General features: G+C 40.7%; 3 protein-coding genes and 1 non-coding gene across 5 annotated transcripts in view; all 4 read left to right on the top strand.

The window, feature by feature from the left end:
- Window positions 1–558: 558 nt before the first annotated feature.
- trnas-cga (transfer RNA serine (anticodon CGA)) lies at window positions 559–640 on the top strand. Its single transcript has one exon. It is a non-coding gene; the product is annotated as a tRNA-Ser (tRNA).
- Window positions 641–1,212: 572 nt separating this feature from the next.
- Window positions 1,213–5,440, top strand: nabp1a (nucleic acid binding protein 1a). The gene is made up of 6 exons (XM_030428359.1): window positions 1,213–2,371; window positions 2,547–2,685; window positions 2,781–2,852; window positions 3,441–3,525; window positions 3,787–3,856; window positions 4,406–5,440. Exons 1-6 carry the CDS (start codon window positions 2,221–2,223, stop codon window positions 4,615–4,617), a joined length of 729 nt encoding a protein of 242 aa, XP_030284219.1. The 5' UTR covers window positions 1,213–2,220; the 3' UTR covers window positions 4,618–5,440.
- Window positions 5,441–7,442: 2,002 nt separating this feature from the next.
- LOC115588102 (C-X-C chemokine receptor type 2-like) lies at window positions 7,443–10,913 on the top strand. The gene is made up of 2 exons (XM_030428479.1): window positions 7,443–7,541; window positions 8,771–10,913. The coding sequence occupies exons 1-2, from the start codon at window positions 7,535–7,537 to the stop codon at window positions 9,850–9,852; spliced, it is 1,089 nt and encodes a 362-aa protein (XP_030284339.1). The 5' UTR covers window positions 7,443–7,534; the 3' UTR covers window positions 9,853–10,913.
- A 2,683-nt stretch (window positions 10,914–13,596) lies between these two features.
- spegb (striated muscle enriched protein kinase b) overlaps window positions 13,597–26,352 on the top strand; it is a 37,679-nt gene continuing 24,923 nt past the window's right edge. Inside the window, exons 1-4 of one of the 2 annotated variants that reach the window (XM_030428477.1) lie at window positions 13,597–14,014; window positions 23,813–23,899; window positions 24,517–24,583; window positions 24,699–26,251. In XM_030428477.1, the coding sequence (XP_030284337.1) occupies window positions 13,597–14,014; window positions 23,813–23,899; window positions 24,517–24,583; window positions 24,699–26,251 (2,125 nt within the window). Of the gene's footprint in view, window positions 14,015–20,156; window positions 20,862–23,812; window positions 23,900–24,516; window positions 24,584–24,698; window positions 26,252–26,352 lie in introns of those variants that run through there. The other variant, XM_030428478.1, reaches the window with a different exon arrangement.

Raw genomic sequence — 26,352 nt, forward strand, 5'->3', positions numbered from 1 at the left:
ACCACAAATCACATCAAATTGAACCAATAGAAATTTGAAAAGACAACAACACAAGAAAATGTCCTCAAGAGGGAGAATACAGTCGGGTTAACCAGATGAGCAGGAACCGTCGTGTCAAACCACGTCACGTTACAAGAGCAAACCAAGTAAATTTGTTCCACATCCAGTCACCGTGAAACGATGAGGTAACATCATGAAACTGTGTCGACGATTTTCTAGTAACGTACATGTTCCATTTCTCAAGTTACCAGAGAAGTTAACGTAATAGACGAAAGTAACCTGTCAGCTCCGATGAGGGATTTTCCTCCCAACTTCCGTGGGTGAGCCGGGATGTTTAGACGGAGTTTGTCTCCCTCCAATGTCCAGACTCGCGCCAACACCCTGTGCTTCTTCCGGCGTGCATCACTAACCGCCATTATCGATGGCACAGTCAGCTAAAATTAGTGAGCCAAATAACATGTTTGTATCATTCTCGAAAATTGCTGTCTGCACAAGTGTCATGTAACCATATTGTTGTCGTTAACAAAATGGCTCCTGGGTAGCTATCAGGTAGGTATCGTCACGGTGGCCGAGAGGTTAAGGCGTTGGACTCGAAATCCAATGGGGTTTCCCCGCACAGGTTCGAATCCTGTTCGTGACGTTTTTCCATTTATTTCCCACACATGCATTAGCAACCACAGCTAACCAGAAGCCAGTGGTCTCACAGCTAACGTTAATATATCGCTGTGACATGTTTTACAACGCCGAGTAACTTCTGTGCACTTACTATTTGGACGCATTTTGATCTCAAACTCATCTTTAGTCAACACAGTCACACATTATGTTTAATAATTAAAGTAACAATTAGCCGCGATGACATTAAATTAATGAATAACGAGAATTAATGTGCAAAAAAAAAAACAACCCTCGCCTTATAGTTTCATCTTTCACACGCTATACTCTCTCATATGTCGTCTTATTCTCGCGTTGTTTGTGAATGGAAGTCGGTTGGTTGGTACAAACCAACTATTTCTTTCTTCTTTCTCTGTTAACAGGTCATCACGTTGTGAACTTACATGTGTTACTGCACCGTATGTAGAAACAGAAGCCTGCTAATTGTCAGTATCTGTCGACTCGATTGTAAAAGAACACACAAAAAGAAGTTGCTAGCAATGTGTGACCCCTTCTCTGTTTAGAATAATGGAACTGACCGAGTTAGATAAATACGACCGGCAGTACTAGCTGACGTAGTTTTTGGGGCATTGTTGAAGCAGGGGGGAACCGTGTAGTCAACAGCTTGGTGCAGATTTTAAATAGCGTTTTTGGGCTTTAGTATTGTTTAGGCATAAACAACCAGGACACTTAACACAAGGCTTTTCGAACAACTGCAACGTTTCAGGGGCCATAGTTGGATAATAGACACACTAGACCTCCAACAAAGCATCTGACCAGACTGCGCGCTAGCAAAGCTAACAGTTCATTTTTAGTCAAAACGAGACATACAAAGGAAATGCGGGATTTGAAAATATTAAGGTGAAAAGGAGTTGTCTGACGTTTAATGGTCGTGTGAGATAAGCTAACTGTTAAACTAGTTCGCATCACAGATAATTGCTCCAGCTCTGGTGTAACTTGCAGCCAGTGGAGCGGTCCCTGCTAAAACAAAAAAAAACAACCCATCTCAGATTTGACTCGCGATTCTGGATCTGTCAGCCTATTAATACTATTTTATCTGATCTGGATATTTTGCCTATCCGCAGAGCTACATCGTTCAGTGGCTACGTTACATGCTAACCATTAGTATGCCACACTACGTTATGTGAAGACTGAGGCTGCCATTATGGTGACAATCGTGAAAAAGAAAGATGCACAGAGACTCTTATCCTGAAATTGAAAGAAGGTAGCTAGCTTATAGTACGAGCTAGCTAACGCTGGGCAAAGCTAACCTATCGTGCTAGCACATTTAGCCACACTGCTAATGTGTTTGCTGCTTTGAGGAGAGACGTTAACCGTTCTTTTCCCAACTGTGTATTCTGTGTCACCGTGTTTGTGGAATATGACTTGGTGGTTGTCACTAAGGAGCTGAGCCTTTCGTCTATAAACGGTTATTATAACGTTAACGTTACAGTGTTTGGACGTGGGGTTTAATTAGCATTCGGCTAACAGGCTAGCTAGTTAGCTAAGCTAAGGCTAACGTCGTAGCCCCCCCATTAGAAAGTATCGACAAGCCCGCACAGCCTTCTAATGAGTGTGGGTGACAGGAAAGTGGCGTCCAGTGGGTATTCCTCATCGCGACAAACAATGGCAAACCCCACAAACGAGGCCTTGTTCTTGCTAAAGGATGTGAAGCCTGGCTCGAAAAATTTGAATATTGTATTCATCGTTTTGGAAATAGGTAAGTAGTTAGCCTGTGACTCTGTCTCCACACCATCAACTCGTGTCTGTTTGTCTTAAAGGGGCCAGCAGAAAACGGAGCATAATGACAGTAACATTTACCGACAAATGCCGCTTTGATTTGACCACGTCGACCCTTTTTTATGTGTAACTTATATTTGCTCTTCCTCAATTAGGTCGAGTAACCAAAACGAAAGACGGTCATGAGGTCCGCTCATGCAAGGTGGCAGACAAGAGCGGGAGCATTGCCATCTCTGTTTGGGACGAGCTGGGCAGCCTCATCCAGCCAGGGGACATCATCAAGCTGACCAGAGGGTAGGACTGCCTGGAAACTGATGACACCAACAGAATGTGCTCACTTAAATTTTTTTTTTTAAACATATGCCTCTTTTGCCTATTTTATTTTTTAGGTATGCATCCATATGGAAAGGCTGCCTGACCTTATACACTGGAAGAGGAGGAGACTTGCAGAAGATTGGAGAGTGAGTGGCCAGACACAAATATATTTACGCTTTGGGAAGTCCTTTCCCTCTATAGAAATCTGTCAGTTCCCCTTTTCATGTGTAACCATACAAGATTTTTGTATAGATTTGAGCAACAGGTCTGCTGGGGGAAAAAAAATCTAGTTGAAGAACCCTCATGCACAACTTTATTATATCATGAGCACATTGTGAATGTTTTATAACTCAAAAGCAATCAAATTATGAGCTGTTTATATTTTCCCTAAATACCTTGGCATATATAATCTTTAAAGGGGCACTATGTAGTCTTAAATTGAAGTATTTAAACTCTTTCCATAACTGATTAAACAAATTGTGTCAGAGGAAAATAAGCCCCAGAACACTGTTTGAAGCTAGAAAGGTCTCAGGGTCTGCCAAATATAATCAATGTACAACATATGAATCTGTGTTGTACTTTTTTGGTCAGTTTGTTTATTTAGTCATGGAAAAGGGCACCTTTAATTCCAATTCTTTAACAAGAGAAACAGAAGCCTCCATGTTTGAAACTGTCCTGACCAAACACATCATTTCTGAGGTTTAAATGTTATGTCAACATTTTCCCCTCCGCAGGTTCTGCATGGTGTATTCAGAAGTGCCCAACTTCAGTGAACCAAACCCAGAGCTGCTAAACCAAGGGAACCAGCAAAACAAGTCTGTGAGTGTCCATACACCCACTCCCAACTTTATATAGTAATGGGAGTGTTTTGCAAATGCAAAATAACACTGGGATCAGAATATTCTCAAAAATAAGTCTAAATAATAACCTTTCCAAACCTTTTTTTGAAAAACATACCTCTGTTTGATGGCCTGTATAAGAATTGTAACTTAATAATTTAACATATTTATATCCAGAGTCAGTCCAGCCAAACAAAAGTGGTTTTTGGGTGTTAAAGATGACATTCTCTTCCCATAACAGGGCAAACCAGACCAGAATCAGAGGGGAAACTCTCCACCCAATCAGAATTCAGGTACATCTGCCCCACCAGGTCAGTATAAATTCCTTTTATCCAGTCAGAAATGTGTATGTTCTGTAGAGTGGTACACATTGATGTTGTCAGTACAGAATGGCCAGATTGTTGTAAGTACTACAGTGAAAAGTAGTAAAATAATGAAAAATTAACCAGTAAAAATCATTGTTTACTCTATAAATCTGATTTGAGAATATGACAAAGGTAGTATTGTGCCTTCTTCTATTCAGTTATTTTTCAATGTTTATTCTTAATGTGTGTGTGTGTGTGTGTGTTGAGTAGGATGCTCAATAAGCCTTTCTCACAGCAGACATATTAACTTGCCATAGTGGGAAAATCAATAACATTAACAGTGGTTCTGTTCTTTTAAAGTGCCCTGGTAAGTCATGACAGGGAGCCAGCGTGCACAATGCCAGGACCCTGAAACAAAATGTATTAATTTTATTATTCACCGTTACCATTTCATACTCTGACATGTCAAAGTGCCTTATGTGCCTTATGGGATTACATGTCTTTAAGGTGCCTTTGTTTATCTCTGAAGATTGACTTGTATTCTTCAACCAACAGGTAATGGTTCCATGCCGCCATTTGCCAACAATAACAACAACAACCCGCCACCTGGTGCAGCCCGCGACGCTTCGTTCGGGGGCATGGGGCGACCCAACGGTCGGACACCTGGAAATGGAGCGTCTCAAGCTGCTGTTGCAGGACCCCCAACGACCGCAAAGTCTTCAGTTACCATTAGCAACGGCAGGGACCCACGGCGTGCCAAAAGATGAAATTGGGGGTTCCAGGGGATCATGTGGGAAGACGATGGACCTCCCCACTTTTCCCCCCCGCCTCCTTTTTTAAAAAGACAAACATTTTGCCCCCTTCCGCATCACAGCCTCTATCAGTTCTCAAAATAATTAATTCAGTTAGGGACTACTTGCATCTTTTTTTATACAGGCTAACATTGTGAAATGTGTCGTTTGTCATGGGTAGTAGCGCTTTCAGTAAGCAGCACAGTGTGATTGTGATCTACCACTCGATGCACTAGCGGGACTTCTTATACAGTCGAGCCTGGAGTCGTGGTCCGCCTTCTCAGTCCACACCCTTGTCCTGGAAATCTCACTGCAAATTGCCAGTCCTGTGCCAGTGTTACCTCCCCTGACACACTGTCCCAACCCCCCCCTTCTCCTATTTTGTTCTTTCAGACTATACACCCTACTTGAACACTTGATGCACTTTCTTCTCTTAATTTATGTCTGGGCAAGGTTGCCTGTCATTTAAATCAGGAAATCAGTTTCTGCTCTTTTTAGTGGAAAAGGCCTTAAGTTGGTGTAAATGACTTCTTGGACTGAATGCACAAAGCGACATTCTTCATGAGGGGCATTCTCCCTCCTAACCAAACTGTATCCGAAGTGACTCTGTGACAGGAAAGGTGTTAGTTTTGAATTTTTAATGGTAGGTAGGTTGATATTAAACTGTTTTTTTCATACATGTTTTTTTTTTTTTTTTTCCTTTTCTTGTTTGCCATCAATTGTACCTTGATCGAGGTGGGACCACTTAAATACTGACAGAACGGTTCACCGAATAAATTTTACAGTAATTCTGCTGCCACCTTTTGTTTTTCTGTAGTCTGTTTGACAGTTGAACACAAGTTCAATATCACTAAAATATGTTGAGTTGCTCATACTGCCCGTTAAGCGGTTTAAAACTCCCTTTCAAAGCGATATGACGACAGTAGATACATTTACTGCTAATGTGCAAGGTTCCTGAAAGAAGAGTTTGTTTGGGCACTGGGGCGGAATTCAAATATTTTCTGTTGACTCACATGGTTTTTCACCAGTATCATAGTCAATACCCCTACACAAGAACTGTATAAAGGCTTCTGGAAACCCTCCAAATGACCACTAAACCTGCCATTTAGCAAGAGCTCCATGTTTTCACTAATAGATATAAAATAAGCTTCACTCAGAACCTCACGTTTGAATTCTACAGCACCATCTAGTGCCTACAAGCATAAACTACATTTGATACTGTAGAAAATACTCCAACATGTGATACATTTGAGTAGCTTGTCTTTTTGACCCCTTTTGTTTCTAAAGCAGGTTGTGGTGAAATCACAGTTAAGCAGAGCTGGGGGAACTTTTTTTTTTAACGATTTAACTTCCTTCCTCTCAGTGTAATGAAGATGTTTATTCTGTTATAAACTGAAAGCCCTCACATGAAGTATTCCATTTTGAAGCAATGCATTGCATACAACAACCCCCATGTTTCCTAACATCCTTTGTTGCACCAAGCACCTGAACACAAGTGGTCTCCGGATGTTCACGTTAACCATTTCACTTTTGATGCATTCTAAGAGATTAATCCACAAGTCCACATTTTACGTTATACAAAGGAATCTGTTGGACGAAATAACAACTCTCTGTTGTTTGCGCATGTAAGTGTCACTTTTTTTCTTCTCCAAGGAGAGATGAAAGTGGCCAAGATGGTGGACTAGAAACTGAGCCATCTGTTAGGTTTTATCTGCCCTCGAGCTACATGAAATGTAAAACTTGAGCTGAGTCTCTGTCCGGATCTTACAAAAACTCATGTCTATTTTTCTCTTTTTTTTTTTTTTTCTCCAACTCCCACGGGCTTAAACCTGTATGTACAAAACATGTTGTTGTAATTCCACTCATGATAAAAAAAAAAAAAAATTGCAGCACTTGTGACACTGGAAGTTGAAACACATGAGAAGTGCGGCAGGAAATGTGATGCTAGTCGCTCATGTGTCAACACAGATGCATGTCATGAGCTGAGAACTTCCTCTCAGCAGCGGTCAAACAGCAGCCCCAGTCGCATCATGTGGCTGAGGGCATTTTTTTAATTTCTCTGCAGGTTGATATCAGCCCAGATGTATGAGTGTCTATAACTATAGCACCATCAGTTGTTGTGGTTTCTGTTCCTTAAATTAACAAATAACCCAATTTTTTCTTACATATTGTACATTTCGTGAAATATAAATGTCTTACAGCATAAACAAGGGCATCAAATAAACAAGATGCGTGTAGAATATCGTGAGTATTTATCCCGTGTTTAATTTGAAAACAGAAACCTCAAAGGAACTAGTTTCTCTTTCTTTCTCTTGCACACAGTGTGACAGCATATCTCATGACACCAATGATTCAGACGATGTGACATGGGTTTGTTGATGGGGAAGCCACATGGTGTAGGAATAACAACACAGTGACTTCTGAAAAATACTCTGATATATCAACAAACCCTGCGACATAAATAGAAAAGAAATGCTGCAAGTTAAAAAAACGTCAAACGTCTAAAGAGAAGCTTTTCGAAACATTTTACCGAAAAGGCGCATTCATCTAAACGTGGCGAAGAGCGTAGATGAAGAAAAAGAAAACAAAGAATACAATAATTCAACATATCTCTCAGTAAACTGAATCAGATTTGAGTGTACAACATCCACAGAAACATGAAACTGATGAGCTGAAGCACTTTTTTTTTAAAGGTGTGATATATATTTAATTGTGTTTGAAAGCATATCTTCCCTTTTTTTAATTTGGAGAGCAAATCAAAGTATGTGTCCATGACGGCAAACAGGAAGGTGGGCGCTGCTGTCAGGGTGATGGGAGGGGTGAAGACAGATACATAGATGCCTCCTTGTCAGTCTGTGACATACTCATTGCCTCCTGCAGAGAAGAGACCACAATGACCGGTGAGTACTTTCATCCTTAGAAGAATAAGTTGGATTAGAAAATTATTTATATTGATTGACATTTAATCAGTACATATAAACAATGAATGAGACAGATTTAAAATTTCTGATGGAAAGTATATGTAAAATGTATTTTTTATTTTAGCTCCGGTTAGTTAAAACACAGTCAAAACAAAAAAAAAAGAGTTCTTTTGTTTCATGTTATTTATTCCAGAATATGTTGACAACACTGTGCATCACGTTAGTTTGTGCTTTTCTATAAAGATGTTGACAGACATGCTGTGACAACCTTTGTATGTGAAGCCTGCTGTATTCATCTGTTAACAGGGTGTCTGCAGGTCCTTGAATAGTCTTAAAAGTTATTAAATTCAACGTTATATGTCTTAAACAGTCTTACATTTTAATTTGTGAGGTCTGAAATTAAATCTAATTTCATCTATCTATCATTTAAGCTCTTCTAAGTCCATATTTCTGATTTTACAGATCTTAGCCTGAACCTCACACTGCATTTTTTGCTCGCTGACATACTTTTGTACTAAATACAAAATGTGGATTAATCAAATCTAAGAACTATACACCTACATAAATCCTACATTTACAGTTTACTACTTGTCTTCACACCTCCACATGATACAAGCTGATATTATATACGAAACACTCTTTTATCACTTTATACTGAACTTCATTTGACATCCTCAGGCAGTTACATTTAAGAAGTTCACACGCAGGTTAGACATACAGCTACACATGTGACACATATTCATAGACGTACATATCACATAATATCCCCGGATCCAGATCTAGCAGCACACTGATTTTGGTTCAGCAACAGTCAAGTAGGGTATAAAATTATCCTTCAGGATGTTGAAATGTTGAAACGAGCTCTGAATTGCCGATCGCCGGTTTAAAACGACTGAGGGGTCACAAGAGACGCTGCTGGCAAGTCTGAGCATGCTTTTGTTATGAGCTGCTTGAAAGTAGTGTGCCACAGGTCCGTCAGTAATCTCTGCACAAATTTCGAGTTGATTATATAATTTAGTTTCACAGACAAACTGCTGAGCCGGGCTGTGCTGTCAGTACCTGCATGAGAAAAAGAGGACTGAACCAAAAAAGGCAATAAAAAGCATTAAATCTAAGCTTCTGAGACCTGCAGACACCCTGCTATGTTAACAGGTTTATGTTAGTTGTGTTTTGTATGATTAAAATGTTGTTTCACTTGCGGTCCTCAGATCCAAACTCATCTGCTCTTGCCTTAGACTTCGGCTCCATCTACGACGAGCTAAACTTGTCTTATAATTACAATGACTCCGACTTCATCGTCAACCCGGCCACGCAGCCCTGCAGCCCCTTCGACATCCCAGACGCAGTGATGATCGTTGTCTGCATCTTTTACGTCCTCATCTTTCTGTTGGCGATTCCTGGAAATCTCATAGTTGGGCTGGTGATTGGCCTCAGCAAGCAGGCGCTGACTCCCTCCGACCTCTACCTCCTCAACCTGGCAGTCGCGGACCTCCTGCTGGCCGTCACCCTCCCGTTCTGGGCCACCTCCGTTACGAAGGGCTGGGTGTTCGGAGACGCCATGTGCAAAATTGTCACCATCCTCCAAGAGCTGAGCTTCTACTCCAGCATCCTCTTCCTGACTTGCATCAGTATGGATCGCTACATGGTGATTGTGAGAGCTATGGAGGCACGTAAGGCTAACCGACAGGCGGTCAGCTGGGGAGTTTGCTCCGGCGTCTGGGTTGTTGGAGCACTTCTGTCTCTGCCGGGGTTTTTTAATTCCTCACAACCTTCTCAAACCACCAGCCAGTTGGTGTGCGACGAACAGTACGATCCCAGCGAGGCCGACGAATGGCGGCTGGCCACCAGGATTCTTCGCCACAGTTTGGGTTTTCTTATCCCCTTGGCCATCATGCTGCCCTGCTATGGAGTAACCATCCGGCGGCTGCTTCGTATCCGCGGGGGGTTTCAGCGGCAACGAGCCATGAGGGTGATTGTGTTCGTTGTTGTCGCCTTCCTGCTTTGCTGGACGCCATACCACATCGCAGTGATGACAGACACATTTTTCAGGTCAAAGATAGTGCCGTATCAGTGCCCGGCGAGGATGGCGGTGGACCGGGCCATGTTTGCCACCCAGAGTCTGGGCCTGCTGCACAGCTGCGTCAACCCGGTGCTGTACGCTTTCGTAGGGGAGAAGTTCAGAAGGAGGCTGTTCCAGTTTTTGTGGAAGATGGGCGTCATGGAGAGAACATCGGTGTCGAGGAGCAGCAGGTCTTCGCTGTCGTCAGAAATCACTTCCACATTTATGTGAGGACGCCGAAGAGACACTCTGAATCCATCACATCAGTGTATTTACTCCATGAGCTCAAGTGTTGGCATATAAATGAGTAGTTTTGATACTTTTTTTGTTATAACAGCTTGTATTTTTTCTTTTTTTTAAAACTTTTTTTTTAACTCAACAAATAAAAAACAATTTATTTTTGCTACTTCTGTAAATAAGTTTTCCTGCCTTTGTCTATTTTTTTCTTATTATTTATCTTTGTTTTGGATCCAGTGTACATCGAGGTCATGCTGCTTTTTTAAATAAGCTGTAAACATCTTTAGTCATTCCCCTTAAGTCCCCCCTCTTTCTTCAGAAGTGAAGTTTTGATGGGAAACTGAGAAAAACATGTTTGCCAAGTTTCAAGGTCATGTGTGTGTGTATTTCAGCAGGGGCGTCGCACCCAGGAAAAGTGTGGGTGTTAAAACACCCACACTTTTCCTGGTGGGAGGGTTCAACACCCACACTTTTTCTGCAGTTTTTCCGCAGTTTTGCACAGTTTTATAAACGTTAACTACTCCTTATATGATTAGTATACAGGTCAGCACCAAACCACAGGATGGATTATTATAATGTTTTTATGTGTTTACAGCTGCCAATGTATGTAAAGCTGTTACTGTGAGGATAAATGACAGATAAATATTGAATCTGTCTATAATAACCAAATCCTGACATGTAAACCCCCCCCCCACATCCATCCCCTGCACTTTTGAAAAGCTTGCTACACCCCTGTATTTCAACACATCAGTACTGTGTCACAACACCAAGACAAAACATCCGCTGATGAACACCTTGGTGTGAATGCAACAACTGGACTTTGAGTTGAGACAATTCAGCATTTGATGGTAAAATATCTGGCAAATGTAAAGAAGTTACCTGTGCAGAACCGTTTAACTCAGTGTTATTTTTGTGTTTTATGTACTGTAATATCTATAAGACTGTTTGTTTGAGTTGTATGTGTATTTAGCTAAAGACAGCAGGATGATATCCACGGTCCAAACAGTTTGCATTGTGTAAAGTTTCAATTGTCAATAAAGTTTTATTTAGACATACACTGCCCTTTGTCTCCGATCAATAAAACCCAGCTGAGTAACTTAATATGTCACCAATGCTTCTAAATTTACCATAAACAGCTGATAGAGGACAGGACTTCCCTCTGACTCATCCAGCAAGGGTTTTCTTTTTCTTTTCTTTTTTTTTTTTTTTACATCCACAGCAGCTTGAAATAGAAGTTATGAGTGCAGAAGCAACAATACAGAAATCATTGGAGGTCAGGAGGTTTTCTGCCACTGTTAAGAAAGAAAAAGGCTTTAAAAAAGTGTTGTAAATTGATTTCTGGGAAGTGCGGCTGACAGACACAGCTGCCTATGTTAAAAGCAGAAGACGAAAATGTTAGCGAAAGATTAGATTGCAACATTAAATCAGTGTTTTCATGGTTGATTGAGGTTTTAATGCGTCACACAAAACAAGAGCTAACACATGTTGTCATGTCAGATTAATGGTGCTTACGATGAAAAGACTTTTGTGCTCTTAGGTAATCAACTCACCATTACATTTAAATAGTTTAGAGGATTAAATAAAACAACTTTGCGGTAACATTGATATTTACTGTAGAGGCTAACGTTAGCTCAAAGTAGGCTACTGGATCTGACAACTGGATATTGTGTTTGTCACTTCCTTGGATCTGCTAATGGCAGATAGCTAGTAGACTTATAACTTATGCGCTTTTCTTCAAAGGTAAGTCTTATTTAAAGCATTAAACTACATCATTCAGGTCCCACGAGTTGGACTTACTATTGTTTCAGGCCAGCGTGTCTAACGATAGGCAGCTAGCTAATTTGTTGAGAATGTGTTGTAACTAAGGACGTTATAATCGTATGTTACAGCTTGCGTTAACTATAAGAAACAACATGCAAGTTGTGTGTAGCAACACAGAAAGTTCACATTATGATATTATAAAGTTGTGTTTGAGCTTTGAGTTTGAGTTTTTTGCTTCTGATAAGTTAGCTCATGTTAGTAGACTACAAAATCCTTTTCAAATACCCAGCTGCTTAGTTTTTACCCTGTAAATTGTTTCTTACAACATTGCATTTCTTGAGAAGTTATGTGCTCTTCTTTCAAGCATTATTTCACAACGTTAAACCCCATCATTCAAGTCCTGCATGTTTAACTTAACACTTCTTAAAGCAGCTTCAGCTAACAGTAGACACCAAGCTAGCTAATTTGTAGAGAATGTGTTGCTACAGCTAGCTTAACTGTTAGCAACATATAAGCACTGTGTGTGTAGCAAGAGTTTATATTCACAACATTAAATCAGTTACCAAATGTTGGACTTGTTTTACTCGTTTCAAGTAAGGTTAGCTCATGTTAGGCACTTAAATCATTTGTTGAGAATCTGTGGCGTATATAGTAAGCAGCCATTTAGCTGTAGTTGCACTTTAAATTGTTGAGCTATGACAGGTGATTTGAATTAATGGTGTTGTCATATTTGTGCCAATATGCTAGAATTATATACATTTCTTACCATTTATTAAGGCACTGATAGTAGGATAGCATACCTCATTGTAACTTTTTTCCTTTCCTTTTTCAGGTGTTTTATCACTTAATCACCGATTTCCAGTGAATGTACTTCATCATACATCCTGTATGCCATCTACGAGATCGCCTCAACTTTGTCGGTAAATATAGCAAACACTTAAAATATCCTTTATGGGGCCACAGCTGCTAGTTCGCAATGTTAATGCAATGATAGTATTATCTTTTCATGATATTTGACCACCTCAACACAACTGGGAAACCCACGTCAGCCGCTACATTTGACCTACAAATTGAATATCTGTCCCATACAGACCACGCCCTCCTCAGTGCCAAGTGTTGCACCATCTCACATGTGCTACTGACCTCAGGTTGGCTAAAAATGACGAGGGGGGCGGGAGCCTGGTGGTAAGTGGGCAGATGGATCACCATGCAGCTGTCATTGTAGGACTTTCTGGTCTCTGACTGCCATTTCCCCCTCCGGACTGACTGGCAGAGGTAGGGGGAGAATCATGAGTGGGGTGATTTAGCTCATGGGACAAGAGTGGGAGGGGGGGGGACACTGTGCAACTTGCTGGACAGGACTGGATGCTTGCATTCAAAAAGAAAAGCCAAGACTGATCTCGAGGCCGCTGGGAATAAAGAGGAAAACTCACTGAAGACGTACACACCTTGTTCTGCGGAGAAGTTGCGAGCTATTGGGGAAATGGTTACAAGAGGCTGAAAAAGTCATCAGGAAAAAGGAGGAGGAAAAGCAAGGCCGTCACTTCCAAGAGACAAGTCAAGGGAGCTGTTAATGCAACATGATCCAGTGGGTCTTGCCCTAAAAATACCTCTGGGCAGGAGGGTGGCAGCTATCTCTATCTGCATAATTACCTGGTAATCAACTATTTCTTCTTTTCTTCTTTGGACAACAACTAAGATCAGAGAACAGCACTTTGAGGAGAATGAACCCATGGCAGAAAAGTATTTTCATTTGAACTTCCAAATGAATTAAAGTTGTAGACTATGTTAAATTCAAAATGTGAGAATCTTCTTGACATTAAACTCTTAATGCCCCTGCTGGATTTTGATCTAGAAAGGGCCTAGTGTTAGTTAATTAGTTAGTTAGTTAGTTAGTTAGTTAGTTAGTTAGTTATAGCTACAATCCACTTACACAGTTACAGAATCCATTGAAGTATCTACCAGATCAGCTCAATCATGAGAAAGGCCGAGGTGCAAATGACTCTTAAAAAAGGGGCAGATGAAGCAATGGCACCCCCGAGCCCCATCATCCCCCCAAAGCGGTCCAAAGCGAGCCCTGAGCAAGCCGTCCCGGACCCTCGAGGACCCGGTTACCCCACCCAAACACCACCTGTATTTATCCGCAAAATGAGGAACGCTGCTGTGGGGACCGGCTGTGACATCCGTCTCAAAGTAACTGTGGCAGGAGATCCCCAGCCTTCTTTATACTGGTACCACAATGATGACCTCCTCAACATGGAGAACCAGGAGTACGGAGGACTCTGGATTAGGGATTGCAAACCCAGTGATGCTGGCCTCTACACCTGCATCGCCAACAACCACCTGGGAGAGGCCCGGAGCAGCGCTGTTCTGGCTGTGTTGGATCTTGGTGAAGGTAAAACTCATGAATACATATAAAACATCACACTTACAAGTTTATTTCTCAGCATTCATGTGGCATATAAACAAATAATATAAGGAACAACTAAAGCGTGAGATTTAAATCAAACTATTCATAAACCTGAACTACTTGAACTTTTTAAAAATAGCAGTGAAATCATTGTCATGCTATTGTCATGCTGACTGTTATTATGAGGTTTTAACTTCCTTGGAAATTACCCAGCAAGCCAAAGTCATTCAAGAGGCCCAACCGCCTGACTAGCAAGAATACCTAGAAATATGAGCCGGTTTTACTTCCTGTTTCTTTTAATTCAACACACAGTGAGCAAACTGAAATCTTAACCAGGACAAAAAATACAATCATTCTATCATTTCATTCAGGTGGTTATAGGGCTAAATTGTTATTGTCTTTGTTTGGCACTGATTATATTTAGATTTTTTTTTTTTTTACTTCCCCAGTTGTTGTTTAATTACTTGTCACAGCCCCCAAAAAAAGAAAAGAAAAGAGAGAAAATACCATATTTACACCAATGAACAGTGTTGTTTTTACATCCAAAGCCAAATATTCTCTTTTGTCCTTTTTCCCTTTAAATACATTCAATGCCATTCAAATTTTTCTTTGCTACATACAATTAGAATAAACTAGAATTATTTAAAGTGTTGCTAAATATTACATGAAGTTGATTAATTTCACCATAGCACATAAAGATAGAGATTCCTTATTGCTAAAGCCTCATTTGGACTTCGTTTTCCAACAACTGCTTCCCAAGGCAGCTGTAACGAGTCACGAAGACAACAAGGATGAGCATCAGCTGGTGCTGTAGAAAGACATCAGTGTCATTAAGAACTATTTTTGGTAACTCGTGTCATCGTTTTGGATATTTATCCAAAATGGCATTCACTTGGATTGAATTCATCATCTCTTTTGTGCAAAAGGATAAAAAGGTGCATCATTTCTGAAAGAAGTTTTTCTGAAGCGAGGTGAGGGAGCGCAGAGGAGGCCCAGGATGTTTAGCAAACAAAGACACTGATGCTCTTGAAAGTCCCTCAGCCCATTAGCTGAATGTTTTCCATGTGTTGTGCTCTTCAAATTTGAAAAAAGGTATTTTTGTGTTTGTTGTGGGTATCACTGTTTTGGGATTAGCATATGAAGAGAGAGTTGAATTGATTCCTGCCGTGTGCGCAGAACCGCTGAAAACAAATTGTTCTTTTTCTTGAGTTTCTTGACTGAGGATGCTCAGAAGTAGCTTTTCTCTGTGAAATCCAACAAAGCTCTTTGGATGCATCTAGCGACCTCCAGCACTGATCTGAATTCAGCTCACCTGAGTGCTTTGACCACCTCGGCTGCTTTGATAAATGACATTACCAGCTTTACAAATATGCCCTTCGTATATCAGCTCGAGCACTTTGTCATTGTTCTGCAGTGCTCGGCACGACAGTGTGCTGGAGACTCATTCTTCAATTTGTTGCTGCCTTTTTTCCTGCTGAGAGAGGATTTGTAAGCATGGATTTGCATGCGCCAAGATGTCAAGACTTATCGCCGCTGAATACCCTTCAATCAGTTGAGCATTAGTAAAGGTCTGGCAAGCGATAGCATTTTGTGATGACGCAGAATAAAGCACAGGGGCGCTTACATAACCTGCTTATTTCACTGTGCTCGCTTAAATTTGGGTACTGAAAGAATGGTGATGTCTGCAGACTGGACAGCGCGATGACAAGGGTTCCTTTTAGTGTAGGCAGCAAGATTTCACAGTGAATTACATTTGCTTTTGCTGAATAAATAGTGGATGTTTGGACAGAGTCCACATAAAAGATGCAGCGGCACAAACCCATCTGACTAGATGCTGACAACAAAACATGCTCGAGCCTCCGCATTAGTGTGATTCTCTGAAAAGGAACTCTGAGATTGAGCTTTTCTTTTAAAATGTGATTTTTTTCTAATTTACTATGAATCATGTGGACTAACTTTGTCATCAATGAACAGATTAGAGAGTGAAGATAAGAGGCCGTCATCTGTCCTTTCCAGTTTCCACAGATTTATCACTGCGTCACCTCTGTAATGTTTTGCACTCTTCACATCAGGGGAGGCACGAGATGTGGAAACACAGCAGTACAATAGGGAAGTAGCCTGGAAAGGGGCATTTCACCACAGCCCTGAGATACAGTATAGCAGTAAAGATGCTGCACTGAGGATATTGCAAAAAAAAAGAAGGTGGTTGCGTGTGAACAGGCGACACAAGAAGTCATCTAGCTTCTCACAGTTCTGTTTCATGTAAGATCAAACCACAGGAGGTTTGTCACTTTCAGCTGGACAAGAGCAGTCGGCGAGGATTATAAAGGCAGAGATATATATACGATCCTGGATCCTCTGTTTTGTGTTGTGGCAAATTTCTACGTTTTACTTCTGCGCAACATATAGGTCATGCAGTGCCAACCCGACAAAATCCTCCAGCTTCCTTCAGGGTTTTGAACCAGCTCTTAGCTCAGAAGTTTTTCCTCTGACTCTCCATTTTAACCTTCAGTTTGATTCAGCTCTCGACTGCTTTACCATGTGCGTAGTCTCCAGCTGTCCTATCACTCAATGATACTGCCCGAACCCTTTCTCTCTCTCTCTCTCTCTCTCTCTCTCTCTCTCTCTCTCTCTCTCTCTCTCTACCTCTCTCCCTCTTTGAAAATGTCTCTCTGGACCGCCCCCCTCGTCCACCGACTCTGCCTAGTTATTTATACAGTGGAATGTGCCAGGCCTTAGATTTTTGTGATGTTAGCAGGCCAGCGTCTCTCCTGTTACATAGGAAGACATCACTGCTAATTTTAGCCTGGCCCTGTATGACTTTTTTTTTCCCCTCAACTGATCAGGCAAAGGGCCAAATTTTAATATCCAGAATATCTAGTAATTAAGGATGTTTTGCAGCATGTTGTGATGTCACGATCCATATCTTTGTTACCCAGTAGAGTCTTTGTCCTCTTCTGAGTCCTGCGCTCGAGTGTGTGGTCAGTCCATTACACAACGTTGAAGTATGACCATTGTATGAAGTTGTGTAGCTTATTAGCCAATAGCTGCTACTTCCTGTTCAGGCATCTCAGCAGACACAGACCAACAAGTGTTTGCCTATTTTTTTTTTTTTTAGCTCTGTTTTAGTCTCCACCAACTCATGAATGCTCCACTATGCTAACCTGCTAGTAGCTAAATTTGTCTGTCGGCTGTTTGTTGCTTGTAAGGTAGCGGACGGCGTGCTTACCTGATTTTCTTCTCATGAAAATAGGTGATTGCTGCAGCCTTGGTTATCGACCTGTTATTCATATAGAAATATTGATTATATCAGCTTTAAACCAGCTCTAACTAACCATTTTTGGCTACTTCGGGAAGTGCAATCAAGCTATATAGACAAGACTGAGATATTATCACATTTTTAGTAGATAAAGCTAATGTGTCAGCAGCTGGTGCAGAGCAACACTGACTATAATGGGAAGTTATGTCTGGAGGTTTCTGGAGGTTGAAGTGTTGGTGAGGCCGAACCGAACAGAAAGCTGGAGGCTGTAAAAAACGAAACAGTTACTTTAAAAATGCTAAAAAGCTGCAGCTAATGGAGCTGCAGATACGGCTGATAAGTAACGATCTAGTAGCTGACAGTTATTCCATTTAAAAAGATATACTGACTGTTTAAAGCTTGCAGAGTAATTATACTGTTTGGAGAGACATAATATTGGGAACTTTAGACTTGTCACTTCTGAGCGTGACGGTGGCCTCTCTCCAGGGTGTTTGGATAGTTTCCTTGTGCTCCATGTTGTCTTCCTCCTGGTCCATGAATGTGAGTGAACAGGTGGAGCTGCAGTTACACTGTGGAAATCCCCTACTCCGCCATGTCGCTCTAATAAATAGCTTTAATAGTACGTCAACAAATCAATGTTGTTTAACGGATTAGACGTCCTGAAGGGTAATTATGGGGTTTATTAGAGCTGTGAAATGACCTTGAATAGCAGACTGTTTCGTCAGAACCACTTGGTTTTTCAGCGTATGAGGGCTTTCTAGTTCCTATGTTCACATTCAGTAGAATATAATATAAAAGGTGTAACAGCTCATGAAAGAAATGAGGACATAGCGATGAGTGAAATGTCTCGAAATCCTGAAATCTGTCCAAAGTCTTAAATTATTAAGCGTCTCACGGAAAAGTAACCGTCTTGCACAGTGTGGAGGAAAATGAAACTGATCACCATTATGTTGGAAAAATCTGGCCCTTTTGTCATGTTGCATTATGTCAAATCTCTGCAGCCTATGTAGTTCTGCTACATAGAAAATAATGTTATCTTACATATGAAAGTGAACAACAGCAAAACCTCATTGCAGCAAATTGCAGAACATCAGTTCAGCTACACAAAAAGTCTCCTGTTTGCAGCTTTTCTGGTTTGAATTTGCAATTTTATTTACTGTAAAGTGTAAAGCATACTTCTTCAGTAGAGAAAAACTATTGTAATAATATACAGTAAGGCAAAGATTTTTTAACTCGATTCAATGTGGAACCACATAATTGTACAGTTTTGGCTGCTGTAATCAAAAATCCGCTACCCAGCAACAAAAATGTCCCCGGCGCATTTCCAAGATGAGCATAAATGTTAATTAACACTTCATTGTCTTCCACAAAGTCAGGATTCTGCCAGCGCTGGTGAGGTAATTTCACTTATGGTTTATTTTTCTGGACTTGTGCAAAGACAAGAATATTGAAACAAGGCAAACAAATACAAAACATAGATGAAAAGAACAAATCAATCTGGCTTAGATTACAGACTATTACATCTCCAGAATCAATTAATGCAACTTTTAACAAGTAGATTTTCCTTTTAGTAGTGTAACCACTGTGTTTTAAGCTGCAATATTTATTTTTTTTATGTACTTTTTTGGCCACTTGGGGGTAGAGGAACTCCACAGCGTGCTAATAAACACGTACAGTTTACACATTACCACCTTCTAAAGTCATAACGGCACGCCATACACACTTTTCATGTGAAATTAATCCACGGGCTGTAAAATCAAAACAAAGCTCAATCCAACAAGCTCACTGAGGCTATAAATCTTCCTACAGCTGTCAGGAACTTTAACATACAGTTTTGATTAGCGTAGGGTGCTAATAAAGGGTTAAAAGTGCCATATTTAGCATTTTAGCATCAAGAAGTTATTCTAACCGACCATAAAATTGGAAGAAAAGCTGAATGGACCGTCAGCCTCTGCGTTCATCGTGTTCCACCAGCAGTGTTGAAGATTACACCTTGTGAAATATCACCACAACACACACGTTATTATTCTGAAACAGGTTATTATTCCAGCTCACAGTCGTTGCCAAAGCTTGCTGCAGCTAAAACATTGCATTATTTTTGTCATAACGACTGAGAATCATGACGGATATCCCCTTTGTTGAAGTCACATATTAAAAAAATAAACAGAAAAGGTCCACACTAAGTGCAGCTGCCAAGGAAACAAAGAGGCACTCTCTGTGACCTGAGATTACATAACCAACAGAGCGTGTAATTAAACCTGTAGGTATTTACGCATTTTATGCACAATACACAGTTGCAGCTGCAGTGATTAGATGTTGAGAATGAATCATTATTGATGTAGCTTCGTGTATAACGCTGTGAGTAACATGGTGCCTTTTTTTGGAATAGGTTTATTTATACCTATTTACTGAGGTGTGTGAGCGAGCTCCCAACATGCACACGGTGTTATTCGGTCCTGAGCACAGTGTGATGCTATGTGAATTGAAATGTCATTCCTAAGCGCATCTATTTCTGAGTACCGATTCATACTAGGTGGTGAAATGAAATGTGTAAGCAGTAATACCTTCTTTTTTTTCTCTTTTTGCCTCGGGCGAAAGAAGTCTTACATACTGAGTCATTCAAAATGTTCCCACGTTTGTGGAATACTCGACAGTTAAATCACCGAATGCATCAAAAGATTTAGAAAGCAGCTGAAATTGTCACGTACAATAGCTACATTTTCTTTTTAAGAGTGCAGCAGTGAGAGCGGCAATCAAATCCATCACATCCCCCTGGAAGCAGGATTGCTTTGTGTTGTCAGTCTAAGCAGGCAGTTACACGTTTTTTTTTTTTTTTTGGCTGCGAGAGCTAACAGCGCTCAGGCAATGCAGAGGAGTGAGGAGGTCCCTGTAGCTGTTGCAGCGATTCTCTCCCGTTCTCTGCCGACAACACAACGGTCGGCTCATTACACCAGTTGAAGAATAAGACACAGACACATGGGGAGGAAGGGAAAAATGAAAAATGTCATCCAATGCTGTGGAGCACTGATCTCGAGAGGGCTGGATCACTCCCACTGGTTTTTCTGCCTATCGGTGTGCACTGCCTGTAGGGTGGAACACAGCGGGGGAAGATGCTCACACTGTCGCTGGCTATTGTGCGAACAGAGGGGCTCCCTCAGAGTGGATGATATGCATTCAACAGACATTCGCACCTGCGGACGGAGGTTTATGCTCTGTGCTTCTACAGAAACGGATTCTCTCAGAGGAAGTGCAGACACTCTGAGGTGCAACTTGTTATGTAATGGACCAAAGTGCCTTCTTTCTCTTTTTGCGTTTGATTGAGAAGCTTTTACTTGCATGTCAGCAGACTTACAGTAAATAACAAGTTGGATCTTTGCACATCCGAGTGAGATATTACTCGCCGGTGCCGATCTTTGTAGGAAACGACCTGATTTAGGCGTGTAGTAATGGCTCGGAACCCCCAGTGTATCTCGGGGAATACCCTGCTGCTGAATGTAAGCCAAGACAAAAAATACCTGTCGAGGACATACCAACAGTGGCCATGAAAAAAATCCAGACCAAAGAGAGAATCAGGCAAGTGCTGTTTCATGTTATCTCTATCAAATATCTTTTCCTTCAATACTGATTCAACTATTTTATTGTGTGCTTAACATAGAAGATTGTAAAATGTTCCATGTGAACGACTAGCTACGAGTGTTTTTCTCACCTGACACTGCAAGATGCAATGACCAGTGACATCTTTAATCAGGCAGAAAACAACATCAGAACAGTATTGTTATGGAAAATAGTCACCGCTTCCAACAGAGACCAAACTCGAGGCATCGCTGTCACTTTGAATAAACTTCAAAGAATTGCAGGAGACTTTCAGAGTTTCACCAAAATGCTGATATATTGGAATGTTTCTCAGATGTTGCTCGTTAGGTTTGAGGGTGGGGGGACTTCCTACACCAGAGACATTCTCTAAACATTCACTGTGAATCTCAAATCAGCAGAAATAGAAAATAGAATCAAGAAGATCGTTTAAAGACAAAACCAATTTATTTTATCTTGAGGTAGTACTCTGCAAAATCCAAATCTCATTTTGGAAGATGTAACTTGAGGGAGGTTGCAGTGGCAGGTTAATGAACCACACTTTGGCTGTGGTGAGATATGTAGAGTGATGCCCCATCCAGTAACTCACCGCCACCATAACAGAAACTAATTAAAGTTGTGACATCTAATTGGTTTTTCTAGAACTTGCTTGCTATTAAAGGTGTGTTTTCAATTCAAATCCTTCCTGTAAAGCAATTCAAAGTTACATTTTCATCCTCATTCACTAAATTAGAAGCCACTTTTAAATATTATGAAACCTTCTTTGTTTACATTTATGTTTGCTAGCATTGAATCTTCTTCTTCCTTGCTGTTTCCTGTGCATTGCTATTTTTTTTATTTATTTATTTTGGTACGTTCCCGGAATCAACTTTCAATCAGTGGAGTTTTGTTAAATGATTACGGCCTGCTCTTTAAAAAACATGCTCAATAATGCTATTAGTGGTCAACAAGTCTAAAGCTGTGTCCCACTTCAATATTGCAGCTTGTAGCATACTATATTACATATTCAGTTAGATGATATACCGCTTTTGAAGTTAGGATTTTGGAACTCAATATACCTTCTCAAAGTTTTATTTCATTCCATCTTGTGACATTTCATGAGATAATTTACAAGCTTTGGCCTGCTGGTAGTGTTAACTGAAGAGTCTGGGAATCACCAACATCAGAAAGATTCATCCTCTTGGGACCGTGAATGTCTGTATAAAATCTACGGCAGTTAATCCAATAGATGTTGAGATATTTATGTCTGGACCAAAGTGGTGGACTGTCTGACATTGCCAACCTTCAAGCCAAATACTAACATGGCTAATACTAGCGTAGCTATAATTAAGTGCTCTTGTGCATACCCAGACTTTAATGCGGCATGTACAGTGCTGGCCAAAATTAAGCCGTTAAGTAGATGATGCAGAAACATATTTTACTTGTTGGTGTTTCAGATTTCTTGCGCTCTCTTTGTCATATTTAATCTCCTCATTAGTCACCTATTCTTTTTATCCTAAAACCATCCAAACCTACATCATATGTGACTCTTTTTTAATCTTATTTTCTTATTTAATCAAGGCAGAGTAGAGACAGACAGCTTGATATGGCTTTCCAATTTCAATTTGCACAAATCATTTGGATTAGCTGTAAGAAAAAACGGTTTCCTCAGTTGATATTTTATTACTTTTTGGGTTTGAGGAGTGACTTGTGTTGGTCTCATTTTCTTGGTTGGCGAACATTTGGTTTCAGTATTTGAGATCTGTACAAAATCTGTTTGCTTAAAATTGCTTTTGGGAGCATCTCCATTTGTAACTGCTTTATTAGCGTATGTGCTATTCTGAGAAAAGGATTGCATTGTGAACATCCAAGGAAGTTTTATTTTTGAAAACTGCACTGTAGGAATATGACATAAATATCACATTAATGTGCATCGTTCTTTGAATGTATATTTAAAAGCTTTGAATAACATCAAGAGTTTGAAAGATCCTTAACGTAAACCACTCAAAAACTGCAATATTTTGCTTTTTCAATTAAAAACAACTTGCCGACATTTGGGAATAGGTTTAGGTGTAAAGTTTTTGTGTCTTCCAAATTCAAACAAACATTTTAAGAAGTTCTTTATCATGTTAATATTGCCAATACCACCCTATTGTTTTCCTTTACTGCGAGGGAACAACAGAGAGCCTCTGATTTTTTTATAAGTAATTCCACCTACTGTGAAGCAAACACCTCATGAGAGCTGCTGGGATGCCAATGACTCAATAGTGCTTCTATTTTGAGTTCTACCAATGACTGTTTTGTTTTTTTTCTCAGCAAAAGGAATATAGTCAAATCTTACAGAAGGTGAAGCTGAAGCAAAGAAGAAAGGAGCTGATTTTCTCCAGAAATTACTGAAACACCTCTATTTAACACAGATGCTGATGAGATCGTTATGAAGGATAAAGACTCAGCAACAATTCAGCTGCAGCAAATTTGGTACAATTAGCTTAGCTGTGCTAATGAGACCCTCAGGGTGGCAACTTTAAAAGTCACATAATTGTTATTAAATAGCGTCCAATGCAATGAATAGACTCCATTTAATCTTGGATGTGGAGATTAGGAAATACTAATTTTAATATTTAAAACCAACGGGCCACTTTTGTCTTCACACCTGTGATTTTATCATTTAAAAAATGCATGATTGAAATGTGTCACCTTCAGCATAACTGGGAAGTTTCAGTCGCCTTTCACCAAACACTATTGAGGACTAAACTGAACGGAATAATGTAGTTTGGTAGTTCCCATGGTAACAGTGGGCTCTCTCTGCTTCTTTATTTGTAAACATTGTTTTCCACTGCCGAAAGATAAAAAATTGTATGACTTCAACTTCGTAAATGGTTTTGATTGGTCACTGATTGTTCCTGTACTTTATTTTTCCATTGTTTTATTTTATTTTTATATTTATTTCTCAGATTCCGAAACAACAGAGGATGAAGGTGGAGACCAATTTGAGACCAAAGAAGATGGAGGGGATGTTGAGGACCAGGCTGTGCCTACAGGTATCCAACATGGTTCCAGCTTGCGCCTACTCCTTTTAATAATGTTTTTTATTTATGTTTTGTTTTACTGGTTTCTACAACTTTCTAGATACTTAGATTCTAATATGTTTTAAAAGAAGCTGTTGCTCTCCATCCAAGTGGTATATTGTTGGCAATTGGACTTTCACTTTCTTGAAGACGTTTCACCCCTCACCCGAGAAGCTGGAGAGGAGTTGCAACTTTATATAGTTTGAACTGAAGGACCTTCTTGGATGAGAGCTGAAACATCTACAAGAAACTGAATCAGGTCCAGTTACCTATGGTATAGCACTTAGAATTACCATGACCTCTATGACTGGAATGTAAACATTTAGCATACACAGAGCAACGTTTATGCCGGAAAACCAAAACAATGTGCTCAAAGGCACTAAAATGCTCTGTAGAGCTGAAGGGAACTGCGAAAAACGGATTGATTGTTAGTTCCATTTGTTCGGCAGTAGCGTGACCCCTTTACAATTTCTCATTTGGATCCAATATTTTGGATCAGTCCATCCTTACATTTGTCTCGTTTCATAATCAATGGTACCTGATTGCTTACCTGTACAATATGTCATACCTCCTCTGTACATGTGATGCAGTGATGGACAAATATGCAGAAGATGACAAAAGAACATATGGACACGAGGATAGCTCTAATACATCCAGGTGAGAAAGAAATAGGCCATACTAAATTCCATCCCTAAATACAATACTTAGCTGACTGTGAATTAGTAGGTACCTACTGATTCCAAAAGATTTTTCCTTTAATCCTATATTTAAGGAACCAGTCAGATTTTTCAAGAGAATCTCCACCACAAGTCCTCCCACCGCCATCCCCAAGACTTGTCAAACGTCCCTCGACCTCTCCCATGCCAAGTCGCTCTGGTTCAACTACACCTATCAACTTACGGAAGAAGACTGTGTTGCCAACTGAGTACCAAGACACAGTGCCTGGGGAGTTTGAAGAAAAGGTTAAGCAGCCAAAATCTCTTTCCCAAGGTAACACCCAGGACTCCAGACCACAGACTCCAGTGAGCGACTACTCACGGAAAGAATTTACTCCCAGACCATCCCCGAAGCTAACCAGGGCAAGCTCCAAGGTTTTTGAAAAGGTCCGTGGCTTAGAAGAGCGGAGACGAAGCCTTGATATTCCGGAAGGTTCCACCTCGGGAAGATCCTGGGCAGGGTTCAATCGTGCTGGATCTGTGGATTCAGATGACGGAGGCAGCCGGTTAGGCATCTCTAGGGAAAGCTCAAGGGAAGATCTTAGGGAAGCTTTGAAAGAGGATGCTGCTGAACGAAGATCTATGTTCAGACAGAGAGCTGCTTCGCTGGAGGAGAAACCTCGCGTCTCCCAAAAAGTCCAGGACATTGAGAATAAGTTCACTGAGGAGCTGCAGCGCATTAAGAAACTTGTAGGCAAACCTCATATGAAGAAGTCTTTTTCAACTGAACAGCTCACTCTGAAGGCCAAGCAGCGCCAGCCTCTCAGGAAAATTGAACCTATTCCTCCACAAGTCCTTCAAAAGCTCCAAGAACGGGAACGTGCCCAGTGGGAAAAGGAACAGAGAGAAAAGGAACTAAGTCAGCAACCAATGCAGCAACAACAGCAAATACCGCAAGACCAGCATAGATCCCAACCCTTAAAGACAGCAAGTACTGGGTCAACAACTGTAACCGTCAGTAGATTTGGAGAGGTTGCAGGCACTCCGGAGTCCATGCAGTTATCTGATCTACCAGGGCAACGATCAGTGAGGGAGTTAAGTAGAGTCAGTCCAGTTACAGAAATCATTCAGAGGTCTTCATCACCAGCGTTATATTATCAACAAAGGGCAGAGTCGCCAAGCAGAAATGTTGCTGAGATGACATTACGCAAGGTTGAACGAAGGCCTCCAAGTCCGCTCGTGCAAAGGGTATCTCGAATGCAAGAATCTCAGCACCTCCAAGACGCTCTTGCACAAACATCGCAGAGGGATGAGACTTCGGGGAGAAAGACGCCAATAGAAATCGTATTAAGAAAAATTGAAAACAGACCTGAAAGTCCACTGGTACAAAAAAGGCCAGTCATTGTGCAAGATCTTCCTCCTCAACCTCCTTCTAAAGCCTCAAGGATGTCACCGGTAACTCCAACGGAGGAGAAAATGGAGGTGGAGCTTTCTAAACCCGCCCTAAAGATAAGAATCCCTGCTATCATTGTTGAAGATGAAAAAATGGAGGAGGATGTTCCTGTAAAGACGAGTGAGCCTCAGCAGATTAGTACGGGTGCCAAAGAGGGACAACAACCGAAGACCAAAGGAAAGAAACGTCGCACTCGACCCCTGTCTCCAGAGTTAGGTTAGATTTGTTTTGCTTCTTTCACTTCGCTTCCTTAAGCCTTTTGTAAAGTTCGATTCTGCTTGTTTTTTATTTTAATTAAGCAATTACTCATTCCTTAC

The sequence above is a fragment of the Sparus aurata genome, chromosome 9, assembly GCF_900880675.1.
Source record: "Sparus aurata chromosome 9, fSpaAur1.1, whole genome shotgun sequence".
NCBI lineage: Eukaryota > Metazoa > Chordata > Actinopteri > Spariformes > Sparidae > Sparus > Sparus aurata.